We start from the raw sequence: 26,490 nt of genomic DNA on the forward strand, positions 1-26,490 counted from the left end.
CTCCACGACATAGAAACCTTAGCTCACTATACTTCACTGATGAGTTGTAATTCGTGTAAAGAAAAGGTGGAGAAAAGACGCTTGTGGCGCCATCACAATAGGTGCCCTCCTCTCTCAACCTGTCTCATCACAAGCTCCCAGACACCGCAACCTTTTAAAGTGCTGAAACTAAAGCACTTAAGTTTAATTCTGCGGAACAGCAACTCGTTTTGGAATATCACCCAGATAGAGCAGGACTGAAGTATTTAACGGAGGCAAAGCTCTTCCTATGGCAAATGACACAGAGAATGACCCATGCCACAGCAATCTGCACATTGACAAGGGGAACCCGCGCATCAGCGCGATCATGTTCTCCGCCGGAGTGATAGGGAACTTGGCCGCTTTGATCCTTTTGGAGATCCGCCGCAGGAAGTACCAGAGCCGGCAGCGACTGTCGCTCTTTCACGTTCTGGTCACCACGCTGGTCGTCACGGACTTGATGGGCACCTGTCTGGTCAGCCCTTTCGTCCTGGCTGCCTATTCCTTAAACACCACCATTATTGCTATGATTAAGACTGAACCTCCTGCAATGTGTGAGTATTTTGGATTCTGTATGACTTTTTTCAGCTTGGCCACATTATTTCTCCTCTTCGCCATGGCGCTCGAGCGATGCCTCTCAATTGGCTACCCCTACTTCTACGGGCGGCACATCACTAAACGTTGTGGATATATCACCATTCCGTTCATCTATTTAGTTTGCGCGGTGTTTTGCATCATGCCCTTTTTGGGTTTCGGGGACTACGTGCAGTATTGCCCGGGGACGTGGTGCTTCATTGACATGAATCCGTTAATGTCTGAAGACCGTGTTTACCCAGTCCTGTACGCAACTGTTATGCTCATTTTAGTCCTTTCTGTAGCGGCTTGTAACGCCTTTGTCGTTTATCACCTGGTTTTGATGTACCGGAGGCGCAAACTAAACGGGGGACCCGTGACAACTCGGAGTAAGAAGGACCGGAGAGTCCTCTCCATGTCCGAAGAGGTCGAGCATCTCATCGTACTGGTGTTCATGACGGTGATATTCATGATTTGCTCCCTTCCTCTGGTGGTAAGTTTTTTAACTTTTCTAAATGTTGTACTGTTTGCCTCCCAAGTGTCCCTTTGATAGTCTGACACGTATATTTTGCGCAATCGAGTCAAGCTATATTTGATTTCTCACTTGATAGGTAATAACAATTTACTTGGTCTGCAGACAGCTCTAATGCCATATTACTTGTTATAACAGTGGTAGGATACATTTTAGGTTTATATGGTAGGCTATGTCTCTCTATGAAATCTTTAACGTACTCAAAATGACTGTTATTTAATCATGATCATTATTATGATAATAGTTAGACATAAGCTAATAACCCGTCTCGCAATGCCTTATAACTGCATCACAATGCATTATACCTTGTCATATAGTCTACTGAAAGTAAAAGGCAAAGCCAACATCCAAACAGTTGCACATCCAAAAATATTAGGATGCCTGTCTAATACAGTCAGCATAAAAATGTACATGTATCAACAAAGAGTGTTTCTCAGAAAAGAAAGACAAACATGAGTAACACATGTTCTTATTCAGTACAGTTATGCAATAAAGAGGGCATTGCATTTCAATAAAGACATTCACATATGTCTTTTATATCTCAAAGCATTTTGCAACCTAAGATAAAGCATAAAAGGTTAACCACAACTAGCATGTCAAATTGTGCCCATATGTTGGAGCTATATTTCTCCTGCTCCTAAAAATCTGCTTGTCATTGACTGAGGTATTGCCTCAATACCCTGTTCATGGCATATTCTGAGGATCAATGTACATTAACCTAAGGCTTTAGATGGGATTTTGTGAATCCATGTGGAATGGTATGTCAGGGGTGGACACTTGTCTCTGTCAGCTGTGATTTGTTGTGATTAGCAGATTCAGTCCTGTAAAGACACGGCAATCCCAGTGTCCCATATATCACCATTCATGGAGTTACATGGTCATTAGTCCTAATTGCCTCTGGTTCAATAAAGTGGTGATTGAATCCTCCTGGCTCTTGATTTATGTCAGATTAGACTAGCGTTCCCTGAGGATTGTGTGCCAGTTATGCTATGATATAAACACATTATGTACTTTAACACTTACTACATGGAGTTTGTGTTATTATTAGTATATCTTATGAAAGACACTCAGAAACGGAAGGAAGTAGACAACAATAGGAAACAGAGTGGTACCTACTTATAGATCACTGTATGCGTCATGTAGGCAGGAAACCAAATGCCAACCAACCAGTGACATTTCACACAGAACAATTCCCCCACAAAACCAAAACAGGTTATTAGAAAAGTCAACTTTGGTAATTTAACTCTGACAGGTATAATCATTTAGAGTGCATTGACATTTATGATGTCTCGTTATAAGGCTATAAGGGGGGTCATACATTACGAAAAGTCAATGCATTATACCTGTATCATAAGGCATTACCTGTCAGTCAGCTTTCTCACAATTGGAGCTTCATCAGGGTCGCACAGTGGCGGTCCAGGGCCCCAACAGTGGGGCCAATGCAGTTTCCCTCTCAACCACCCCCGCTCCATATGATGGATGAGATCCATTGATAGATTTGAGGTCACCAATAGGTAGATGGCATGAAAAATGTGCTTGTTACAGAATAATGATCTCCTGCTAAATTGACAAGGTGTCTGCCCCTATGGAGAAAAGCAACATCGGCCATACGCGCAAACGCATGGATGTCCCATGACGCCATCTGTAAACCAATCGTGAAAGCGGAACATCGGCCTTGCTTATCATGCCAAACACAGGACCCCGCATACTGTAAAAGTATGGTTGTTAACCACATAACTTGTATAGGTTATCAATAACAACATCATTCGTTCAATTTCAAACATTCCATTGTGTTCGAAAACTCGGGACTCTTAAAAGGTGATAAATGAGGATCCTATACTTTTAAACGTATTTCCCACGTCTTGGTTAATCGTTCTTATCGCTCAGAGGTAGTGTTATAGGCAGTATAGCGCACTAGACTCTATCTAAGGTAATGCCGACACAGTCAGAGCCCCCTGTGGGATTTAAGCCTATACTCTAGGTCGGTCTGCTGTTAATGAAACCGCATCCTGCTTCTGTACGCTCAGTCACAGATGATATGATGAATAATTAAACATAGTTTCACTGTTGCAATTGAACACCTACTGAGAATACAGCTATCTGCTTGTCTCATCAACATCCACCCAGAGTGCTCTCTAACTAAACAACAAGCAACCGCATGAAACAATCCAGCCAGAGTTTTCTCAAGTTCCAGGGTACGTAGGGTTCAGACAGAGCAGAATTAGTGGAGAATTTGAAGAAGCTCTCTGAAGTATTTTTATTTAGTAGATTAAACCCTGGGGGATAAGGTGCTGTTCCCTAACCCCCTGACTCTTGGGAAACAAAATTGCACCTCGGCTGGAGGGAATACCAAAATTACATGTAGGCTATTTCTTCATTCGTCTTTTGCTCGATTCCTCAAGTCCTATCTCATCGCTTCCTTCTCCAAAAACGCATTGGAGGAGAAAGTCAGAAATACGTTCTGAGGAGCCATAGAGAAAGGACACAAGGAAAGAATAGTAGAGAATCACAATCTGGAGGTACTTATAAAGCCATTACTATATTTGCCTAATGCTTACTGGAATATGAATGTATTGAGAACACTAATCAACCCTCACACTTAGCAGGGTCAATAATTCATATGGATGAGCTTGGCCCCATTGCACTTTGTGAGTACCTAAGGTCCTGTACACCGTGCAGACACAAAAGTAAGGCATGGCTGTGGTGTGTTTTTCACTCTCCTCGAGGTTGTTCACACTGCTAGTTCCACCCACAGGATATTGGAGTAATTATGGTTGTTTCAGGAAATTGGCCCACTTTTACTGGAGTCAGCATTTGTGTGTCACACTGGGAAAGCCAAACAGTGCACATAGCTTAGCTACATAGAGCAGGGGCTGTGTGTGCCCGGTCGAGGAATGTGTCTCACTAATACTGAGAGTAATAACCTGTGAGATGGTCACATTTTCCTATCATTATTGTGGAATTACTTGATAGGGATATTGATGGCATTTGTACTTTATTTGACTTTATTTCAGAAAATAGCATCTGTTCTAAGGTATCTAGCGACAGACAGACTGGTGGAAATTTGTACCAGACCAAATCTTGTTTCGCTCCTGCAAATACATCTTCGACTCTGTGACATTTAGCATGTGGAATAGAAATGTAGATAGTGTCATTGTTGCTCTGGCCTCAGCCTACCCTCTCTTGTTTGATTAGCTTACATACAAACTCTGTATGTTTTAAAGTTGCACTATGCAGAAATTGCTCCACCATTTCCTGGTTGCTAAAACTCTAATAGTTTGCCTAATTTCATTTTATGTGGCAAAATAAGCGAGTATAGTGTGGATAATCTTTGTACCATCTAAACTGCTGTGAAATGTAGTGTATTTTCCATAACCAAAAATATTGTTATTTCAGCTGTTTGAAGCTGGTGTACAAAACCGAAAGTAAAAGACACAAAAACAAAACTTAAGGGAAGCATAGAAATAGTGCACATAGAACATATCTACCGCTTGTTATACTTTACATTTTTATTTGTTATTATTATTTTGTAGATCAGCTTTAATATTGCAGATAGATTGTGGCTTCCATCAATGTAATTGTCTGCATTATTTCCAATCCCCCATATATTTATTTTGTAAATATATATTTTTAAATACATTTTCCTTTATTATTTTCCCCTAACCCTACCACACCTCTGCTAATTGGAGTAAAATAATGGACAATAGCACTTAGGCTTCTACTTCCAGCTTATATATACTGTCATATTTGTGTGTGTAGGTGGCAGGGAAGTCAGGTGCAGGAGAAACCAACTTGGGGTAAATGGAGTAGTTTAATAAATATAAAACAAACTCCAAAAAAAACTACGTACATAAATAAATAAACATGGGTAAAATAACCCGTCGCGCACCAATACAAAACACGAGCACATAACACAAACAATCTCTGACAAGGACATGAGGGGAAACGGAGGGTTAAATACACAACATGTAATGAATTGGATTGGAACCAGGTGTGTAGGAAGACAAAACCAATGCAAAATGAAAAATGGATCAATGATGGCTAGAAGACCGGTGACGTCGACCGCCGAGCACCACCCGAACAAGGAGAGGCATCGACTTAGGCAGAAGTCGTGACATATACATTTTACGGACACAGTATATTTTACAATAGTTACCTTTTGTTTGTTTTTAATCCCATCCTTCAGCTCCACTCAACCCCTTTCACATATCTCTGAAGACCGTCCAGTTTTGATTTCTATTTGCCATATATTTTTCAACTGTGCTGTGATGCTTCACAAAAGTATTGAACCTTTCTATTCTCATAGTTTCTACAGATTGTAAATTAAATAATTATTTTGCGAAAAATATTATTATATTATTGATCGATTGACTATGACTTTTTAAATCACCCAGCAGTGCTATTTAGCTCCAGGTAAATGTTGCAATTCTTCAGCCATTCCTGAACCTGCGACCAAAAACAAGCTACATATGGACAGTACCAAAACAAATGATCTAATGATTCTGTCACTTCGCAGCAAAATCTACAGAGCTGGGATGGTTGTATCCCGCTTATATATAATATTCTATTGGTTGCAAGAATTCTGTATAATCATTTAAATTGAAAAACTCTTAAGTTTTGAATCCAGCATTGTTTTGTGTATCGGTTGATAAACCATCTGCCATGGTATTAGTACATCAAATCTCTGTGGTACAGCTGTTCATTTTTTTGTCCTTAAATTAAATTTGTATACTTAAAAAAAAAAATGTATCACAATTTTCTTTAACCAATACTGGTCTTTAAAGCAAGGCCAACAGACAAGTTCCTTACTTTCTCCCCCTTCCACTTGGCTCTTCCATTTTTGCGGTAGTGCTGCAATTAGTTGGTTGTAATTTTGAGTAGAGCAGACATTTCCATATATTTTTGTGAGCTGCATGTGTGACTACTTCACCAGTCCTATTTATGATAACATTTACAAAGGTTATACTTAAAAAAAAAATTATGACATCGTTTTTTTAATCAATTAGTATATTTGAGTTTAACCATAATATTTATTGTAATAGTTGTTCTGTCTTTTCTGGTGGATTAAACTGAAATTGCAACCAACTTTTAATGGCATGTTTTAATAGCGATATTTTGGATTTTAATTTTCAAATAACAAAGTGAGAGATTGTAATCTGATTAAAGGGAAAAGGGCCATTGTTGAATATGGGGTGAGACATTTTTACTAATCTGCTAGATAACCAGTTTGGGTTTAAGTATAACTTTTGTATGACTGAAGACTTCAGTGAGAGGTCTAATGCTTTAATATTTAATCATTTCTGCCCTCCGAATTCATATTTGTTATATAAATAGGCCTGTTTAATTTTGTCTGAAATGCCGTTCCAAATCAAATGGAATATTTTTTGCTCATATAATTAAAAAAACAAGTCACTAGGTGTAGGCAAGACCATAAGCAAATAGGTATACTGGGAAATTACTAAAGAGTTAATCAGGGTGGTTATTTTCATTTCCATGGTAGCAAGATCTTGATGGAAGCTTGGGAGGTGTGAGCATGGCCACTAAAGTGCTATGGATAGTTAAATCCAAGACTAAGTTATGGGCTAGAAAGTCTAAGCTGCTTGATAAGGACCATGAGAGGGCTAGCTACTGCCCTCATTCAATGCCATTTTTACTACGCTGGTACTTCCTGGTTTGGGGGCTTATCTAAGCTTCTGAAGGGGAAGCTCAAGATAGCCCAGCATAAACTGATCAGGGTAGTATTGAAGGTGAGTCCACATACTCACATAGGCAGGAGCTGCTTTCAGGAATTCAACTGGCTGCCTGTTGAGGCTATGGTGTCCCAGATTAGACTGAGTTTGGTTTACAGTAGTATTAAATAGGTGTACAAGCACCACCTGGACTGGACACAGCTAGACAAACTTATGTTTTTGAGAAGATCAGGGAGTTTTGCGACAAAGAGGCTACGGACATCACATGCCCTGCACCAAAAGCAGGACAGAGGCAGGACAGAAACAGGCTCTCCGAATATAGATTCCCTTTTTCATGCATGGTTCAGATGGACCAGTCATCAGCACTATCTGCAGTGCCACTATTCAAGTGACTCTCCTAACACACACGCCATACGAACTGCTACTAAAAAATGTTTTATCCTGCTGCTCAGCAATTTTACCACTGATTGTATGCCTATAAATACCTCATCTATCACTGATATTGTTATTGATATTGTTCTTGTACATACTGGATATTATTTAATTTATATTTACACTATCTATTTATGATATTGCTACTATGCAAGTAACCATGTGGCTGTACTGTTTACACCTTCTGTAGATACCCATCCACTTGGCAAGATGTGGCTGGGGGTTATAGCATTTCTATCAAATCAAAGTTTATTTGTCACGTGCGCCGAATACAACAGGTGTAGACCTTACAGTGAAATGCTTACTTACAGGCTCTAACCAATAGTGCAAAAAAGGTATTAGGTGAACAATAGGTAAGTATAGAAAACAAACAACAGTAAAAAGACAGTGAAAAATATAAGTAGCGAGGCTACATACAGACACAGGTTAGTCGGGCTGATTGAGGTAGTATGTACATGTACAGTCGTGGCCAAAAGTTTTGAGAATGACACAAATATTCATTTTCACAAAGTCTGCTGCCTCAGTTTGTATGATGGCAATTTGCATATACTCCAGAAGGTTATGAAGTCCCTCTTTGCCATGCAAATTAACTGAATCCCCCAAAAACATTTCCACTGCATTTCAGCCCTGCCACAAATGGACCAGCTGACATCATGTCAGTGATTCTCTCGTTAACACAGGTGTGAGTGTTGACGAGGACGAGGCTGGAAATCGCTCTGTCCTGCTGATTGAGTTCGAATAACAGACTGGAAGCTTCAAAAGGAGGGTGGTGCTTGGAATCATTGTTCTTCCTCTGTCAACCATGGTTACCTGCAAGGAAACACGTGCCGTCATCATTGCTTTGCACAAAAAGGGCTTCACAGGCAAGGATATTGCTGCCAGTAAGATTGCACCTAAATCAACCATTTATCGGATCATCAAGAACTTCAAGGAGAGCGGTTCAATTGTTGTGAAGAAGGCTTCAGGGTGGTCAAGAAAGTCCAGCAAGCGCCAGGACCGTCTCCTAAAGTTGATTCAGCTGCGGGATCAGGGCACCACCAGTACAGAGCTTGCTCAGGAATGGCCTGGTGTCAAGAAGGGCAGCAAAGAAGCCACTTCTCTCCAGGAAAAACATCAGGGACAGGCTGATATTCTGCAAAAGGTACAGGGATTGGACTGGGGTAAAGTCATTTTCTCTGATGAATCCCCTTTCTGATTGTTTGGGGCATAATAAAAAAAGCTTGTTCGGAGAAGACAAGGTGAGCGCTACCATCAGTCCTGTGTCATGCCAACAGTAAAGCATCCTGAGACCATTCATGTGTGGGGTTGCTTCTCAGCCAAGGTAGTGGGCTCACTCACAATTTTGCCTAAGAACACAGCCATGAATAAAGAGTGATACCAACACATCCTCCGAGAGCAACTTCTCCCAAGCATCCAGGAACAGTTTGGTGACGAACAATGCCTTTTCCAGCATGATGGAGAACCTTGCCATAAGGCAAAAGTGATAACTAAGTAGCTCGGAGAACAAAACATCAATATTTTAGGTCCATGGCCAGGAAACTCCCCAGACCTTAATCCTATTGAGAATTTGTGGTCAATCCTCAAGTGGCAGGTGGACAAACAAAAACCCACACATTCTGACAAACTACAAGCATTGATTATTGCCCCGACCAACCAGAATGGGATGCCATCAGTCAGGATGTGGCCCGGAAGATAATTGACAGCATGCCAGGGTGGATTGCAGAGGTCTTGAAAAAGAAGGGTCAACACTGCAAATATTGTCTCTTTGCATCAACTTCATGTAATTGTCAATAAAGGCCTTTGACACTTATGAAATGCTTGTAATTATACTTTAGTATTCCATAGTAACATCTGACAAAAATATCTAAAGACCCTGAAGCAGCAGACTTTGTGAAAATGTATATTTGTGTCATTCTCAAAACTTTTGGCCACAACTGTAGATATGGTTAAAGTGACTATGCATATATGATGAACAGAGAGTAGCAGTAGCGTAAAAGAGGGGTTGGCGGGTGGTGGGTGGCGGGACACAATTCAGATAGCCCGGTTAGCCAATATGCGAGAGCACTGGTTGGTCGGGGCAATTGAAGTAGTATGTACATGAATGTATAGTAAAGTGACAATGCATACATATATGATAAACAGAGAGTAGCAGCAGCGTAAAAGAGGGGTTGGGGGACACACACAGTGCAAATAGTCTGGGTAGCCATTTGATTACCTGTTCAGGAGTCTTATGGCTTGGGGGTAAAAACTGTTGACCCATCAATTTAGACAAGTGTGTCTGGGTTAGTGTCATCTAATATTTATAAAATATTTATATCTGGACACTTTCTGTGTACCTGGAATTTTTCCTTATTGTAGGCTACTACTTTTACCACATTTAGTCTTAATCTACTACACCACTCACTGTTTAGCACCTCATGTGAATCCTTAAAGAGATGGGTGGGGCTGGCTTAAGAGGGCGTGAACAATGCTGAATGGGTGTAGACAAAGGAGAGCTCTCCAGTAGCCACCAAATATTCACAGACTATTTTCTGAAAAGTTGGTGTTTACAAGTTTATCAACTTTCAAAGCAGAATTACTTTCCCATTGTTCCTCAAGTGCAGTGTGTGATATACCATTTTGTAGCTCTGAGTCTCTACTTTTATCCAATGTAAAAAACACAATTTCAAATGTTCCTACATAAGACCGATTTGAGCCGGTCCCTCACATGTATGGTTCTGCACCCAGATATCTAACTGTTTATTTTCCACATGTTAGGGATGCACACAACCACGGCACCAGATCAAATCAAATGTTATTGGTCACATACACATGTTTAGCAGATGTTATTGCGTGTAGCAGAATGCTTGTCTTTGTAGCTCCAACAGTACAGTAATATATAGCAATTCACAACAATACACACAATACACACAAACTTAAAAGTAAAATAATGGAATTAAGTAATATATAAATATTAGGATGAGCAATGTCGGAGTGGCATAGACTACAGTAGAATAGAATACAGTATGTACATATGAGATGAGAAAAGCAGTATGTAAACATTATTAAAGTGACTAGTGTACCATTATTAAAGTGGCCAGTGATTTCAAGTTTATGTATATAGGTCAGCAGCCTCTCAGGTGCAGGGTTACGTAACCGGGTGGAAGCCACCTAATGATGGCTAACAGTCTGATGGCCTTGAAATAGAAGCTGTTTTTCAGTCTCTCGGTCCCCTTTGATGCACATGTACTGACCTCTCCTTCTGGATGATAGTGCGGTGAACAGGCAGTGGCTCGGGTGGTTGTTGTCCTTGATGATCTTTTTGGCCTTCCTGTGACATTGGGTGGTGTAGGTGTCCTGGATGGCAGGTAGTTTGCCCCCGGTGATGCGTTGTGCAGACCGCACCACCCTCTGGAGAGCCCTGCGGTTGCGGGCGGTGCAGTTGCCATACCAGGCGGTGATACAGCCTGACAGGATGCTCTCAATTGTGCATCTGTAAAAGTTTGTGAAGGTTTTAGGTGCCAAGCCAAATTTCTTCAGCCTCCTGAGGTTGAAGAGGCGCTGTTGCGCCTTCTTCACCACACTGTCTGTGTGGGTGTACCATTTCAGATCGTCAGTGATGTGTATGCCGAGGAACTTGAAGCTTTCCACCTGCCCCCTATGGTCTCGTCGATGTGGATAGGGGTTTCCTGCTGTTTCCTGAAGTCCACGATCAGCTCCTTTGTTTTGTCGACATTAACCTCTCTGGGGGCACACTATTCAACAGCCAGTGAAATAGCAGGGCAGCAAATTTAAAACAACAAAAATCTCATAATTCAAATTTCTCAAAAATACAACTATTATATCCCATTTTAAAGAAACACTTCTCGTTAATCCAACCACATTGTCCGATTTCAAAAAGGCGTTACGGCGAAAGCATAACATTAGATTATGTTAGGACAGAGCCTAAACAAGAAAAACCACACAGCCATTTTCCAAGCAAGAAGAGGCATCACAAAAACCAGAAATACAGCTAAAATTAATCACTAACCTTTGATGATCTTCATCAGATGACACTCCCAGGACTCAATGTAACACAATACATGTATGTTTTGTTCAATAAAGTTCATATTTATATCCATAAACCCCATTTTACATTGGCGCGTGATGTTCAGAAAATGTATTGTCTCCAATCTTCCGGTGAATGAGCACATCAATTTACAATAATACTCATCATAAACGTTGATAAAATTTACAACATTTTTTTAAAAGAATTATAGATACACTTCTCCTTAATGCAACCGCTGTGTCAGATTTCAAAATAGCTTTACGGCGAAAGCACATTGTTCAATATGCTGAGTACAGAGCTCAGCCATCAAAGCAAGCTATACAGTTAACTGCCAAGTTCTGGAGTCAACAAAACTCAGAATTAGTATTATAAATCTTCACTTCCCTTTGCTGATCTTCGTCGGAATGCACTCCCACTTCCACAAGAAATGTTTGTTTTGTTCGATAAACTCCATATTTATGTCCAAATACCTCCTTTTGTTCGCGCGTTCAGATCACTAATCCAAAGACATAATGCGTGAGTGCAAAACCCGAGACGAAAAGTCAAATAGTTCCATTACCGTTCGTAGAAACATGTCAAACGATGTTTACAATCAATCCTTAGGGTCTTTTTAACATAAATCTTCGATAATATTCCAACCGGACAATAGCGTATTCATTACAGAGGAAAAAGAAGGAACAGCACGCCTGCGTGCCCGCGCAGTAAACAACTCGTTGGTCCCAGGCTTGAGACAGCTCTTATTCTCTCCCCAGTAACAATAGAAGCACGAAACAAGGTTCTAAAGACTGTTGACATTTAGTGGAAGCCTTAGGGAGTGCAAAATGACCCCACAGACACTGTAGTTTGGAAAGGCAATCATTTGTAAAACTACAAACCACTTTTGGGTTGGATTTTTTCTCAGGTTTTTGCCTGCCATATGAGTTATGTTATACTCACAGACATCATTCAAACAGTTTTAGAAACTTCAGAGTGTTTTCTATCCAAATCTACTAATAATATGCATATCCTACCTTCTGGGCCCGAGTAGCAGGCAGTTTAATTTGGGTACGTTATTCATCTGAATTTCTGAATACTGCCCCCTGTCACCAAGAAGTTAAGTGAGAGATTTTTTTCCTGGCACCACACTCCCAGGGCCCTCACCTCCTGTAAGCTGTCTTGTCATTGTTGGTAATCTGACCTACTACCGTTGTGTCATCTGCAAACTTGATGATTGAGTTGGAGACGTGCGTGACCACGCAGTCATGGGTGAACAGGGAGTACAGGAGGGTGCTGAATATGCACTCTTGTGGGGCCCCTGTGTAGAGGATCAGCGAAGTGGAGGTGTTGTTTCCTACCTTCACCACCTGGGTGCGGCCTGTCAGGAAGTCCAGGACCCAGTTGCACAGGGCCCCAAGCTTAATGGTGAGCTTGGAGGGTACTATGGAGTTGAATGTTGAGCCAAAGTCAATGAACAGCATTCTTACATTGGTATTCCTCTTGTCCAGATGGGATAGGGCAGTGTGCAGTGCGATGGCGATTGCATTGTCTGTGGATCTATTGGGGCGGTAAGCAAATTGAAGTGGGTCTAGGGTGTCAGGCAAGGTAGAGGTGATGTGATCCTTAACTAGCCTCTCAAAGCACTTCATGATGACAGAAGTGAGTGCTACGGGGCGATAGTCATTTAGTGATGGACATCTTGAAGCAAGTGGGGACAGCAGACTGGGATAGGGAGATCAAATCAAATCAAATGTATTTGTCACATACACATGGTTAGCTGTTAATGCAAGTGTAGCGAAATGCTTGTGCTTCTAGTTCCGACCATGCAGTAATATCTAACAAGTAATATAACCTAACAATTTCACAACAACTACCTTTCAGTCTCTCGGTCCCCTTTGATGCACCTGTACTGACCTTGCCTTCTGGATTATAGCGGGGTGAACAGGCAGTGGCTCGGGTGGTTGTTGTCCTTGATGATCTTTTTGGCCTTCCTGTGACATCGGGTGGTGTAGGTGTCCTGGAGGACAGGTAGTTTGCACCCGGTGATGCGTTGTGCAGACCTCACTACCCTCTGGAGAGCCTTCCGGTTATGGGCGGAGCAGCTGCCGCACCAGGCGGTGATACAGCCTGACAGGATGCTCTCGATTGTGCATCTGTAAAAGTTTGTGAGTGCTTTTGGTGACAAGCCGAATTTCTTCAGCCTCCTGAGGTTGAAGAGGCGCTGCTGTGCCTTCACCACGCTGTCTGTGTGGGTGGACCATTTCAGTTTGTCCGTGATGTGTACGTCGAGGAACTTAAAACTCTCCACCCTCTCCACTACTGTCTCGTCAATGTAGATAGGGGGCTGCTCCCTTTGCTGTTTCCTGAAATCCACGATCATCTCCTTTGTTTTGTTGACATTGAGTGTGAGGTTATTTTCCTGACACCACACTCCGAGGGCCTTCACCTCCTCCCTATAGTCCGTCTCGTCGTTGTTGGTAATCAAGCCTACCACTGTAGTGTCGTCTGCAAACTTGATGATTGAGTTGGAACGTGCATGGCCACGCAGTCGTGGGTGAACAGGGAGTACAGGAGAGGGCTGAGAACGCACCCTTGTGGGGACCCAGTGTTGAGGATCAGCGGGGTGGAGATGTTGTTACCTATCCTCACCACCTGGGGGTGGCCCGTCAGGAAGTCCAGGACCCAGTTGCACAGGGCGGGGTCGAGACCCAGGGTCTCAAGCTTAATGACGAGTTTGGAGGGTACTATGGTGTTAAATGCTGAGCTGTAATCGATGAACAGCATTCTTACATAGGTATTCCTCCTCTCCAGATGGGTTAGGGCAGTGTGCAGTGTGATGGCGATTGCGTCGTCTGTGGACCTATTGGGGCGGTAAGCAAATTGGAGTGGGTCTAGTGTGTCAGGTAGGGTGGAGGTGATATGGTCCTTGACAGAGAGAATAAAGTAGACGGCATCGGTCAAAATCGTGATTTATGACCCTATGTCCAGCTGGGGCGTACATGCCCAAATAAGGGCATCCGGTCAGGACATCCTGGCGGGAAGGTGTCACGTGGTTAGGGTCATATAGTTGCATCCTGTTCGAGTGTTAGAGTGTGTGTTATTTTATATCTATATTGCATCACTTTGAGGTTGTCATGATGATTGATGTGTAGGGACCTCGTTGAGCTGGGGGGGTTGTGTTTGAACATTTCAAAGAGGATGGCCCCCACACCCCCCTATTTTATTGCTCTTATGGTTGTTGTCTATGAATTAGGAATGTCCGGGGGGCTATGTGTTGGAGACAGACGTCTTATAAATACGCCCCAGACACACATGCGGCCCCAGAACACTAAACAAGATTTAAAAAATAAACATGGATTTTGGTAAAGCAGTGATGACCGTAACAACGGAAGCAGGACCGCGGTTGAAACATAGAGAAAAGTCCCAGTATAAAGCAACAATATACGATGTGCCAAAAAAGCGGTTTCTATGTGTGTGTAGAACCCAAATACCGCCCATAACTGCACTGAAAGATCAAGTGATGACGTCTAATGGACAGCACTGGGGGTCTCAGTTTGATTACCCGGCCCGTAGAGTGAAACTCTATACCGTAGCCGAAGGTGGAGAATATACAGACCAGACTTTAGGAGTGGGCTATGGGGCTGAAGACTGGTCGGGTTTTCGCAAGGTTTTGTGTCCCGAACTGAGAGTTATCACCAAGGGGTATAGCTTGTTTACGGTCTACGAGACCCGTTGGGAAGGTACCCCAGACTCCTCAGGAAGAGTATTTCACAGGGTGATAAATACAGAGAAAGAATGGACTTCCATGTGGATGCGTGGAGTTCTATATCAGCAATGAGGAAACCTGCAACCAAAACATTCGTGATGGTGGCCTGACTGGGGATTTTAGGTTGCGAATGCTTATTCCTTTTAAAAGTTGGGATCTAATGGAATTGAGCATGTTGAGTTGTTGGATGTTCTTTTTGTACAGAGCCAACAGTGGCAGAGCATTGTTCGGCTAAGGAAGTGCATAATATATACGAATCCTGAGGATTATGATTCAAAGGAATCCCAAGAAGGGTCATCCTCAGAAGGGTCAGCCCCCGAAGAACTAAGTACGCGGCTGCGTTAACCACGCCCTGACCCCCCAAAGGCCTGGTTCTACAATAAAAGGAGGTCCCTTAAAGCCTCCACTTCTTCATTTCAGCATATACCATGGATATTCCTACAACATACCTGGACTCTGATACGTCATGGGGGCCAGACCCTAAGGACTGTATGCCTCGCAGCCAACCATTCTACTCCCCCCAGCCAAGATCCCCGACACTCCCTACATGTCCACAGCCCGCATCCGTGTTTATACGAGCCCCAAAAATACTACTTTTCAACCATTTTGAGGAGCTGGTGAAAAGACTGTGGTCCTGCAGGTTTATACCTGCGCTGGTCAGAGCCCTGGAGTCTATGGGTCTTGTGCCGTCTATTCCCAGAGTTTACGGGGTAACCGAGGCTTTCCTACATGAACTGAAGGAGGCGATCTACATCCACGAGAAACTCAAAGAAATCCGACACACCCTGGTGGACGACAACAAATACCGGGAAGCTGTGGTGGAGGACGTGATGACTTTCTGGCTCAACAAAACCCCAGAGACCGAGTGACAATACCTATTTGTTATTTAGATGTAAAGCAATGGGGAACTATATACATACGTTGTTAGAGAGAATAAATACGTTTTTTTCTTTTGAGAGCACTTACAAATGTGATGCATCAAATTATTGAAAATAAAGTGAACAATGTATTGTTCTACACAATCCATAATACATGGGCTAATGTAGAGCGTGTGCTAAAAATGGAGCAAATCATGAATCATGTACGACATACGGGCGAGAGTATGCAATGGACACAACTGGTCTCCCGTCTTGTGGCTGATTCTGAAGAACTAGAAGCAAACTTGTCTAAGATTTTACTTTATTTGTTTGAAACACCGTTTAATTGTAACATGTATCACATTTGTTGTTTATATACTTATATAGCTGATGTGTGGGTTTTAAAAATTCAGCGACACAAGCCTGTAAATCTAAACCAAATATACAGGGTGTTGCATGCTGGGATCGTTGAGAAAACGGGGACAAGTATCCTGCAACGAATCCTAAATTGCCTGTATATGTAATACATGATGTTTGCAAAAATAAAAATACAAAAATGAAACTGAAATGTTGTCGTTATTTGAAAGTGGCTCATTAACATTATTGTACCTCAGAGAGGCAGGAAGGATGGTGGAGCAGATGTTGAAAAACGTGTATTACACCCCCTCTAACCCTGGGTCTTATGGGGGTAAGGAGCATTTACAGAGAGCTATAGCCGAAGGAACAGGTAGCCGGTTAGGCGTTGCTCAAGTGGATGATTGGTTAGCCGCGCAGGATGCTTATACTATGCATAAACCTGTATGAAACAATTTCCAAGAAATATAGTTTTTTCTACTCATCCCTTGTCCCAGTTTCAGGCGAATCTATGTGACATGCAGGCCCATACAGATAAAAATGATGGAAATCGATACATGCTAACGGTTATAGATATTTTCTCTAAAATGGCCTTTGTAAGAGTCTTAAGAAATAAGAGTGGGGCAGAGGTGACCAGGGCCTTTGGCGCTATCTTGAAGGAAGGAGGAGTCCCCAAGAAAGTGCAGACTGATGGCGGAAAATAATTTTTTTATTATACTTTTCAGAAACTCATGGAGAAGCACAATATAGTACATTTTGCCACAGGCTCGGATTTGAAAGCTTCAGTTGTCGAACGCTTTAACAGAACTCTGAAGGAGCGGATGTGGCGATATTTTACAGATCACAACACGCATAGATATATCGAAATAGTTCAAGATTTAGTAAAGGGTTACAACTACAGCTACCATAAGAGTATAAGGATGAAGCCCGCAGAGGTCTCTTCTGAAAACTCTTTTCAAGTCTTTAAAAATCTGTATAGTTTGTTCCCCCTTCGCTGTAAGATTTTTTTTTATTTTAAATTCATAGTGGGGGACATGGTACGTATATCAATGTTGAGGGGTGTTTTCGACAAGAAATATGAGCAAGGTTACAGTGACGAAGACACCGTTACCGAATGTCTACCTCGCATACCCCTGTCTACAAATTAAAAGATTATGACGGGGAGCTTATAGAGGGATCGTTTTATGAGAAGGAACTACAGAAGGTACAGATGGTTAAAGACATATATATATATATATATATATATATATATTATATATATATAACAGATATAATGGCTTCAAACCTTGTCCGTGTCGGGCCGTTTCTTGAAGCAGTAACTTTTCGGGCCAGTGGGATTCTGCGCAATGCACTTGCGCAGATGTTGTGCCATGTTTGGGGCGGAAATATGGAGCTTGGTTCCTGGGGGGAGTTAGGGTAAACCCATTCGAACAGAAAGGCAGAATAGCATCGACGTCCTCGTTCAGAGTACATGAAGCACCCGTGATCCATCTTTTGGGTCTGTCCGCTGTAAACACAAAAAATAGCTTTTAATATAGGGTTCACACTTTTTGTTTTTAATGTATACATTTTCTTAGGGATTTTTATTATTGAACTTACGTCAACAATAGTGTGATGGAGATTGGCTACTTAAAGGGCTGCACGCAGTTTGATTCTGAGAATCACCCACTGACGAATGCTGTTCCAAATCATCTATCCCCCGGAGAAGCTGTGTAAAGGATTGAGACCCTACAGACGTTAGATACTATTAACATATATTTATACGAAATATACACATTTTTTAAATATGAGAATACGTGCATTTGACATATTACCTAAAAATCATTGTCCATCCGTTTTAGAATAGCGATATCAAATTTTTAATATCCATACAATTCCCTGAAAATACCTCTCCAAATCTAATATATTATTTTTATGGTGGTTTTGGAGCAGTGGCTTCTTCCTTGCTGAGCGGCCTTTCAGGTTATGTCGATATAGGACTCGTTTTACTGTGGATATAGATACTTTTGTACCTGTTTCCTCCAGCATCTTCACAAGGTCCTTTGCTTTTGTTCTGGGATTGATTTGCACTTTTCGCACCAACAGAACACGTCTCCTTCCTGAGCAGTATGATGGCTGCGTGGTCCCATTGTGTTTATACTTGTGTACTATTGTTTGTACAGATGAACGTGGTACCTTCAGGCGTTTGGCTCCCAAGGATGAACCAGACTTGTGGAGGTCTACAATTTATTTTCTGAGGTCTTGGCTGATTTCTTTTGATTTTCCCGTGATGTCAAGCAAAGAGGCACTGAGTTTGAAGATAGGCCTTGAAATACATCCACAGGTACACCTCCAATTGACTCAAATGATGTCAATTAGCCTATCAGAAGCTTCTAAAGCCATGACATAATTTTCTGGAATTTTCCAAGCTGTTTAAAGGCACAGTCAACTTAGTGTATGTAAACTTCTGACCCTCTGGAATTGTGATACAGTGAATTGTAAGTGAAATAATCTGTCTGTAAACAATTGTTGGAAAAATTACTTGTGTCATGCACAAAGTAGATGTCCTAACCAACTTGCCAAAACTATAGTTAGTTAACATCAAATTTGTGGAGTGGTTGAAAAATGAGTTTTAATGACTTCAACCTAAGTGTATTTAAACTTCTTACTTCAACTGTACATGGCGGAGGCTGAATCAAGCCAGTCATCTTGACTACTTTCTTATGTCATTCTCGCTGGCAACAAAAAAGGTGTTGATAAGGGACAGAATGCAGTCTGACCATCAAATATTTTGCATATACAGTGCATTCGGAAAGCAATCAGATGAAATATATTTTCTCCTCATCAATCAACACCAAAAAATGATGTGGGTATATTGAAGCAACATCTCAAGACATCAGTCAGGAAGTTATAGCTTGGTCGCAAATGGGTCCAAATGCACAATCACCCCAAGCATACTTCCAAATTTGTGGCAAAATGGCTTAAGGACAACAAAGTCAAGGTATTGGAGTGACCATCACAAAGCATTGACCTCAATCCCATAGAAAATGTGTGGGCAGAACTGAAAATGCATGTGCGAGCAAGGAGGCCTACAAACCTGACTCAGTTACACCAGCTCTGTCAGGAGGAATGGGCCAAAATTCACCCAACTTATTGTGGGAAGCTTGTGGAAGACTACCCGAAACGTTTGACCCAAGTTAAACAATTTAAAGGTAATGCTACAAAATACCAATTGAGTGTATGTAAACTTCTGAACCACTGGAAATATGATGAAGGAAATAAAAGCTAAAAATAAATAATTCTCTCTACTATTATTCTGACATTTCACGTTCTTAAAATAAAGTGGTGATCCTAACTGACCTAAGACAGGGAATTTTTACAATGATTAAATATCAGAAGTTTTGAAAAACTGATTATAAATGTATTTGGCTAAGGTGTATGTAAACTTCTGACTTCAACTGTCTATCTCACTAGGTCATGATATATAAGCCTCCATATATCCACTAGTTCCAATATATCCATGATATTCGTGATTTCCTTAAGTGCATAAGGGTGATATTTTGTAGTGTGATTTCCTTTACGGTCCATTGAGGTATTTAAAACCGTATTATAATCTCCCACCATAATAATAGAGTCTTGTATTGCTTGTAGGCTTGATAAATTATTATATACTGAACAAAAATGTAAAAACAACATGTAAAGTTTTGGTCCCATGTTTCATGAGCTGAAATAAAACATCACAGAAATGTTCCATATGCACAAAACGCGTATTTCTCTAAAATGTTGTGCAGAAATGTGTTTAAATCCCTGTAAGTGAGCATTTCTCCTTTGCCAAGATAATCCATCCACCTGACAGGTGTGGCAAATAAAGAAGCTGATTATCATAAACAGCATTATCATTACACAGGTGTGCCTTGCATTGGGGACAATAAAAGGCCACTCTAAAATGTGCAGGTTTGTCACACAACACACAACACACAATGCGACAGATGTCCCAAGTTTTGAGGGAGGGTGCAATTGGTATGCTGACTGTAGGAATGGCCACCAGAGCTGCTGCCAGAGAATTTAATGTGCATTTCTCTAACATAAGCCGCCTGTTTTAGAGAATTGGTAGTATGTCTAACCAGCCTCACAACCGCAGACCACATGTAACCACGCCAGCCCAGGACCTCAACATCTAGCTTCTTCACCTATGGGATCATCTGAGACCAGCCACCCAGACAGCTGATGAAACTGAGGAGTATTTCTGTCTGTAATAAAGCCCTTTTGTGGGGAAAAACTCATTCTGATTGGCTGGGCCTGGCTCCCCAGTGGGTGGGCCTGGCTTCCAAGTGGATGGGCCCACCTATGACTGCACCCCTGCCCAGTCATATGAAATCCATAGATTAGGGCCTAATGATTTTATTTAAATTCACTGCTTTCCTTATATGAACTGTAACTCAGTAAAATCACAGACATTTTTGCATGTTGCATTTATATTGTTATTCAGTATTTACAGTATGTTTTCAAAGAAGCATGGATCATCATTATTCTTATACTTGCTTTGAAGTAGAATGATCAGTAAAGATCCATATTACTATATTATTTTAATATTCTCCATAAGTAGGATTGCATATTTCCATCTTCTTGGTCCAATTAATATATAAAAATGTGAGGCTATTTTAGATAATAAACAATTTCTCAAGTGTAAGGCAGTCTTAAATAATCTAAATACAGTACTCTCGAGTATAGGGTTACATACCATCAGTGCATGGTTGCGTTGGTACGTTTTCTCACTCACAGTCAACCATTGTTGTGATCTTTGCAACGCCATGGGCCCAGTAGTGTGTTGTATTGGATCACTTTTTATGAGCTTGTTAAGGGTGATGTTCGAGAGGACACAACCAAGGTTCCCATGCTGCTATCCTCTGAGGTCCTGCCAAAATGTGTTTCTATATTTATTTATTACTTAACAGCCTTCCTTTTTGTTTATTTGAGAGAGTTACTCCATAATTAGCTTCCTCTTCTGAAGCTTTTGTTTCACTAAAGACGATCTGTTTCCGATAATCTGACATTGACGCTGATCTCCTAAAATGCATTTCATCTACTGGCCCTTGCCAACTTCACCCATTGCCGATCCTGTGTTTGAGGGTTTCAAAACAAACATAGGAATGTGGTTTGGCTGGTTAGGTACTAGCAAAGAGTACATTCTGGTCTGCTTTACTTTTGGGAGAATGAGATAAACAGGATGTTTGCGAGAGCTTAAAAAATATACTCTTTTAAGCCTTGCCAGTTATTGATGGTGACAGCGGTGGGATCCCGTGCTTAGACAGTTGGTGGCAGAGGTGGGATCCCACACTTTTTAAAAATATTATTTTGGGGGTATTTTCATTTTATTCAGAGAGGGATAGGATGAAATGAGTGGGGAGCCACAGAGAGGGGGGAATGAAGAATAGTAGTGGGGCTGGGATTCGTACCCATGCTGGGGGGGGGGGGGGATGAATACAGTATGTGCTGCAGGTGTTGGCGTTACCCGTTAAACAAGCCTCAGGCACAGATACCGCACTTAGACATCCTGCGGTAAGACATTAGGACTTGCTATTCAGTGTCTTCTCTTCCTCTCTTGTCTCTTAGATCCGTGTGTACATAAACTCCGTGGGCCAGCGGAAAGAGAGCCACAAGACAGACCTCATCGCCCTCCTCTTTCTCTCCACCAACTCCATCGTGGACCCCTGGGTGTTCATCTTCCTCAGCCCGTCAGTGCTGCGCTTCTTCTGGGGAGCGTTGTGCAAGGTGCCCCTCCTGCGCTCCAGGTAGTCTTTCTTCAAGTCTTCCCTGGGGAAGGACACGCACGCCCAGCTGGAACTGTGCCATCCCAGTGCTTCCTCTGAGTTCACCCACCCCACATGTCCACGCAGATGGTTTGACCCGCTGATGTATTGGACCTGATTGGGGCCTTGTAATAGCCTCCGAAGGGAGTAGCCACTCAGAATAGAGCTGCTGCCCACATGTCCCGGCCTGCCTAGTGGTCTGGTTCTATGGCGGGGGGAGAGGTGTTGAGCTACTTAGGGGCAACAGCTGGACAAGCGGAACAGCAACCTACACATTCCTGCAAACGTAGGCTGCTGCTGCTGCATTCTTGTTTTAGAACAAGCTCTGAGAGGCTCAAATTGGAAGCCTCCGGAGGCCAGCAGCAGACGGACAGTTGGACTCGAACTCCAAGGAGAGTGGGGTTGCAGTACGGGTCACGTTCTTTAAAGCACTACACATTATATGTTCTTACAGCATGGACTCCCAAACCAGAGGCTACTACAAGGACAGCAACATAGGATTCACAACACTGAAGGGACTAAATCAGATAAGGACTGTTTATTCTATATGAGTTGATCATGTTCCAGAGGCATGTGTTGTTGGCGCCATGCCCTTTTAGCATGCCCCGGGACTCCCAGGGAAGTTTCTTTGTATTGAGATGTTCCTTCCGCTATCATATGCCATCCTTGTGGTTTTGGGAATTGCGTATCATGATCAGAACCTTCAGAGACTTCATCCATGTGATGCAAGCTGGATTCACACACACACTATCCCTGCTCCCTGCAGCTATGATCTGTTCACCTTTCCTCCCACTGGGTGCTCACCTCGAAAAGCCAAAGGGCAAGAGCTCGAGCATGACATTTATTTTTGACACACATTATTTTTTTTATCTTTCTTTTGTCAGATGGGTAAGCGGCACTACGAACTTCGAACCAGATGTTGGTTATTTGAAGTTGGGTAGCATGCAAAATGTATGTGGGGATGTTATGCTGGAATCGTGAGAAGATAAAGGTGTCCTCTGTATTCTTGAGGTTTCTTTGTGATGAAATGACAGCCTGAGTATTTATTATGATGTGTGTTCAGACCTCATTGATGTATTAGTGCACCTGAAGGTGACAAGGAGCTTATGATGTTCAGTGTGCAGTTCTAAATCTGTTCGTTCCTGTGTGTACGTGTGTGTGTCAGTGTCAAAGAGATGGCACCGAAAATAATTGATATTTACAGGGAACCCTACCATGTACCTATTATACCTATTGTTCATGTATTCACGTTAATCAGTACTGCGGAAGATCCTGATTGAGACTGACAGACGTGTATTAATGTACATGTGCCAGCGCGTGTGTGTGCGCCACTGTGTGTGTGTACGTTTGTGCATTTGTGTGTATGCATGTGTTAACACTTCTCTAAATATGCGCCTGACTCATCCATCCGTCAGCCTTTATCCGTCAAACCCTTTCTGGAACCCCACCTCCTGTCATAGGCCCACGTCGGGGATGGCATCCAGATGTGTGTGTTAACAAAGTTAGACTCTTAACCACCCCTTTAAAAAGTTATTACTCTTCCATAATCAAAACAAACAGGGATCTGACCTGCTCCACCAATAGAACTTACACAAGCAAATCAGATGCTCATGTGGCCTTTGGGAGACCACATTGAATTAACAACATGCAGAGCCTTGAATTGGATCACTAGTCACGAATACTAACGAAATAAACAGAATAATGACATCATAATTATATAGCGTTAATTACATAACAGCTGGCTCCCCGGGAACAGGCATGCGAATTCGATTACAAATGTGATTAATTCTGTTTATTCTCTGGATTGATTAATAAAGCCGATTAGTCATGTCATCTGTAAGTCCTGGGTCGTGTTTATTAGGCACAGAACAAAAGATAAATGGACCGAAACGGAGGAACTAGCTGAAGTTTTCCAATAATAAAAGCTCAATTTCGGTTTTAGCTGCAAAACATTTACTCATAGAGCCTTTGAGGTTGGAGATGCCATAGCTAAGGTCTGTTATGGCAAGGCGGCCTAAGGCCCCCTGCCTCGTGGTGGGAGAGAATGTTGATTGGATTTATATAATCAAGCTCCTGCAAAGGGGATTGGGAGACCAGAGGCACGAACCACCTCTTCCAGATTGCCTTCAGAAAGTACTCACACCCCTTAACTTTTTCCACATTTTGTTGTGTTACAAAGTGAGAATAATTTGTTTTCAATTGTCCTTTTTGGTCAACGATCTACACAAAATACTCTGTAATGTCAAAGTGGAAGAATAATTCTAACATTTATTACAAATGAATGAAAAATAAAACACTTGAGCTTGAGCTCCAGGTGAGCTTTGCACACCTGGATTATACAATATTTGCCCATTATTATTTTAAAATTCTTCGTTGATCATTGCTAGAAAGCCATTTTCAAGTCTTGTCATAGATTTCCAGGCTGATTTATGTCAAAACTGTAACTAGGCCACTCAGGAACATTCAATGTCATCTTGGTAAGCAACTCCAGTATATATTTGGTCTTGTGTTTTAGGTTATTGTGCTGCTGAAAGGTGAATTCGTCTCTCAGTGTCTGTTGAAAAGAAGACCGAATCAGGTTTTCCTCTAGGATTTAGCCTGTGCTTAGCTGTATTCCGTTTATTTGCATCCTAAGAAACTCCCTAGACCTTTCTCTGTTGACAAGCATACCCATAACATGGTACTCAGTAATGTGTTGTGTTGGATTTGCCCCAAACATAACGCCTTGTATTCAGGATAAAAAGTGAATTTCTTTGCCACATTTTTTGCATTATTACCTAAGTGCCTTGTTGCAAACATGATACATGTTTGGAATATTTGTATTCTGTACAGGCTTAATTCTTTTCACTCTGTCATTTAGGTTAGTATTGTGGAGTAACTACAATGTTGTTGATCCATCCACATTTTTCTCATATCACAACCATTAAACTCTGTAATTGTTTTTAAAATACCCATTGGCCTTATGGTGAAATCCCTGAGCATTTCCTCTCCGGCAACTGAGTTAGGAAGGACGCTTTGTAGGGACTGGGTGTATTGGTACACCATTCAAAGCCTAATTAATAACTTCACCATGCTCAAAGGAATATTCATCTTTTTTTTCTATAAACATTGACCAATTGGTACCCTTCTTTGAAGGCACTAAAATAACCTACCTGGTCTTTGTGGTTGAATCTGCGCTTGAAATTCAGTACTCGATTGAGGGACCTTACAGATAATTGATTGTGTGGGATACAGAGATGGGGTAGTCATTCAAAAATCATGTTAACCACTATTATTGAACACAGAATAAGTCCATGCAACTTATTATGTGATTTGTTAAGCACATTTTTACTCCTGAACTTAGGCTTGCCATAACAAAGGAGTTGAATACTTATTGACTCAAGACATTTCAGCTTTACATTTTTTATTAATTTCCAAAATGTTCTACAAACAAAATTTCACTTAACATTATGGGGTATTGTGTGTAGATCAGTGACACAAAATCCTAATTTAATCACAAAAAAAGTGGTGTGAATACTTTCTGAAGGCACTGTATGAAATCAATGGCTGAAGCCATGGCAACCCACCACTAGCTCTCCAACAGATACACAATTCAGAAGTGCTTTACAAATGTGTGTCTTTGGGCTTCCTTTATCAGATAAAATTATTCACCTTGTCCGTTTTAAGAAAATGTGTTATTGATACAGTTGCTATTCAAAGTCATTCAAAAGGAACCTGTAATATCTGCTGAACATATCCCTCTTTGCCTGCATCCCAAATAGCACCCTATTCTCTACATACTGCACTTACTTTTATATATATACGGTAGGGAATAGGGTGCCATTTGGGACATAACACACTGGGCACAAACTGGTTAAATCAACATTGTTTCAATGTAATTTGTCAACGTATTTTAATGTGGAATCTACATAGAAAATACATTGGATTTGAAAAAAATCATCAAACTTGTTTTGAGTGTGAAATTTCAACCACAGGATTATGTTATCATGGTAAACAAATTTGAACATAGACAAACATTTGTATCTTTTTAAAACAATTCAGTCACTCATCGGAGAGAGAAAGAAACGTGTTTATCACCAACAGTAATGTGGTGTCTGTCAATGTGGCACACGTTGCCAAGAGCTGCCATCCTCCCAGACTTGATCGTTTGATTCCCCTCGTTCAACCTGTCTGGTGTCATTTGGGTTCGGCTGACTCATACGTTTTGTACATTTAGAATGTACACGTGGTTGCCTTGACGGAAACCCAACGTGACATATTCCAGGCCTTGTACCTACGTATCATTGCAGGCTATGATAATTTCAAGAAAGGCAGCTCGAAAACAAAGTCAAAGTATGTCATTTCTTGCCTTGTCGCTTACAGCTAGTACTGTTTGTGTCTCAATGGACGATTTTTTTTTTTTTAAATGTGTCGATAAAATGATCGATGTTTTGGTTTTGTAACATGACATAATAAAGCTGGTACCACTACAGATGA

The 26,490-nt window shown here is 41.5% G+C and overlaps 1 protein-coding gene across 1 annotated transcript; it reads left to right on the plus strand.

Moving 5' to 3' along the window:
• LOC106610617 (prostaglandin E2 receptor EP2 subtype) lies at positions 1 to 26,490 on the plus strand. The gene is made up of 2 exons (XM_014210027.2): positions 1 to 1,084; positions 21,818 to 26,490. Exons 1-2 carry the CDS (start codon positions 269 to 271, stop codon positions 21,998 to 22,000), a joined length of 999 nt encoding a protein of 332 aa, XP_014065502.1. The 5' UTR covers positions 1 to 268; the 3' UTR covers positions 22,001 to 26,490.

Source organism: Salmo salar, chromosome ssa09 (assembly GCF_905237065.1).
Source record: "Salmo salar chromosome ssa09, Ssal_v3.1, whole genome shotgun sequence".
Lineage (NCBI taxonomy): Eukaryota > Metazoa > Chordata > Actinopteri > Salmoniformes > Salmonidae > Salmo > Salmo salar.

Coding starts and splice junctions, on each gene's coding strand:
- LOC106610617 (XM_014210027.2), top strand. CDS start 269: ATGGCAAATGACACAGAGAATGACCCATGCCACAGCAATCTGCACATT. Junction 1,085..21,817: donor TTTGCTCCCTTCCTCTGGTG/GTAAGTTTTTTA, acceptor CTTGTCTCTTAG/ATCCGTGTGTACATAAACTC.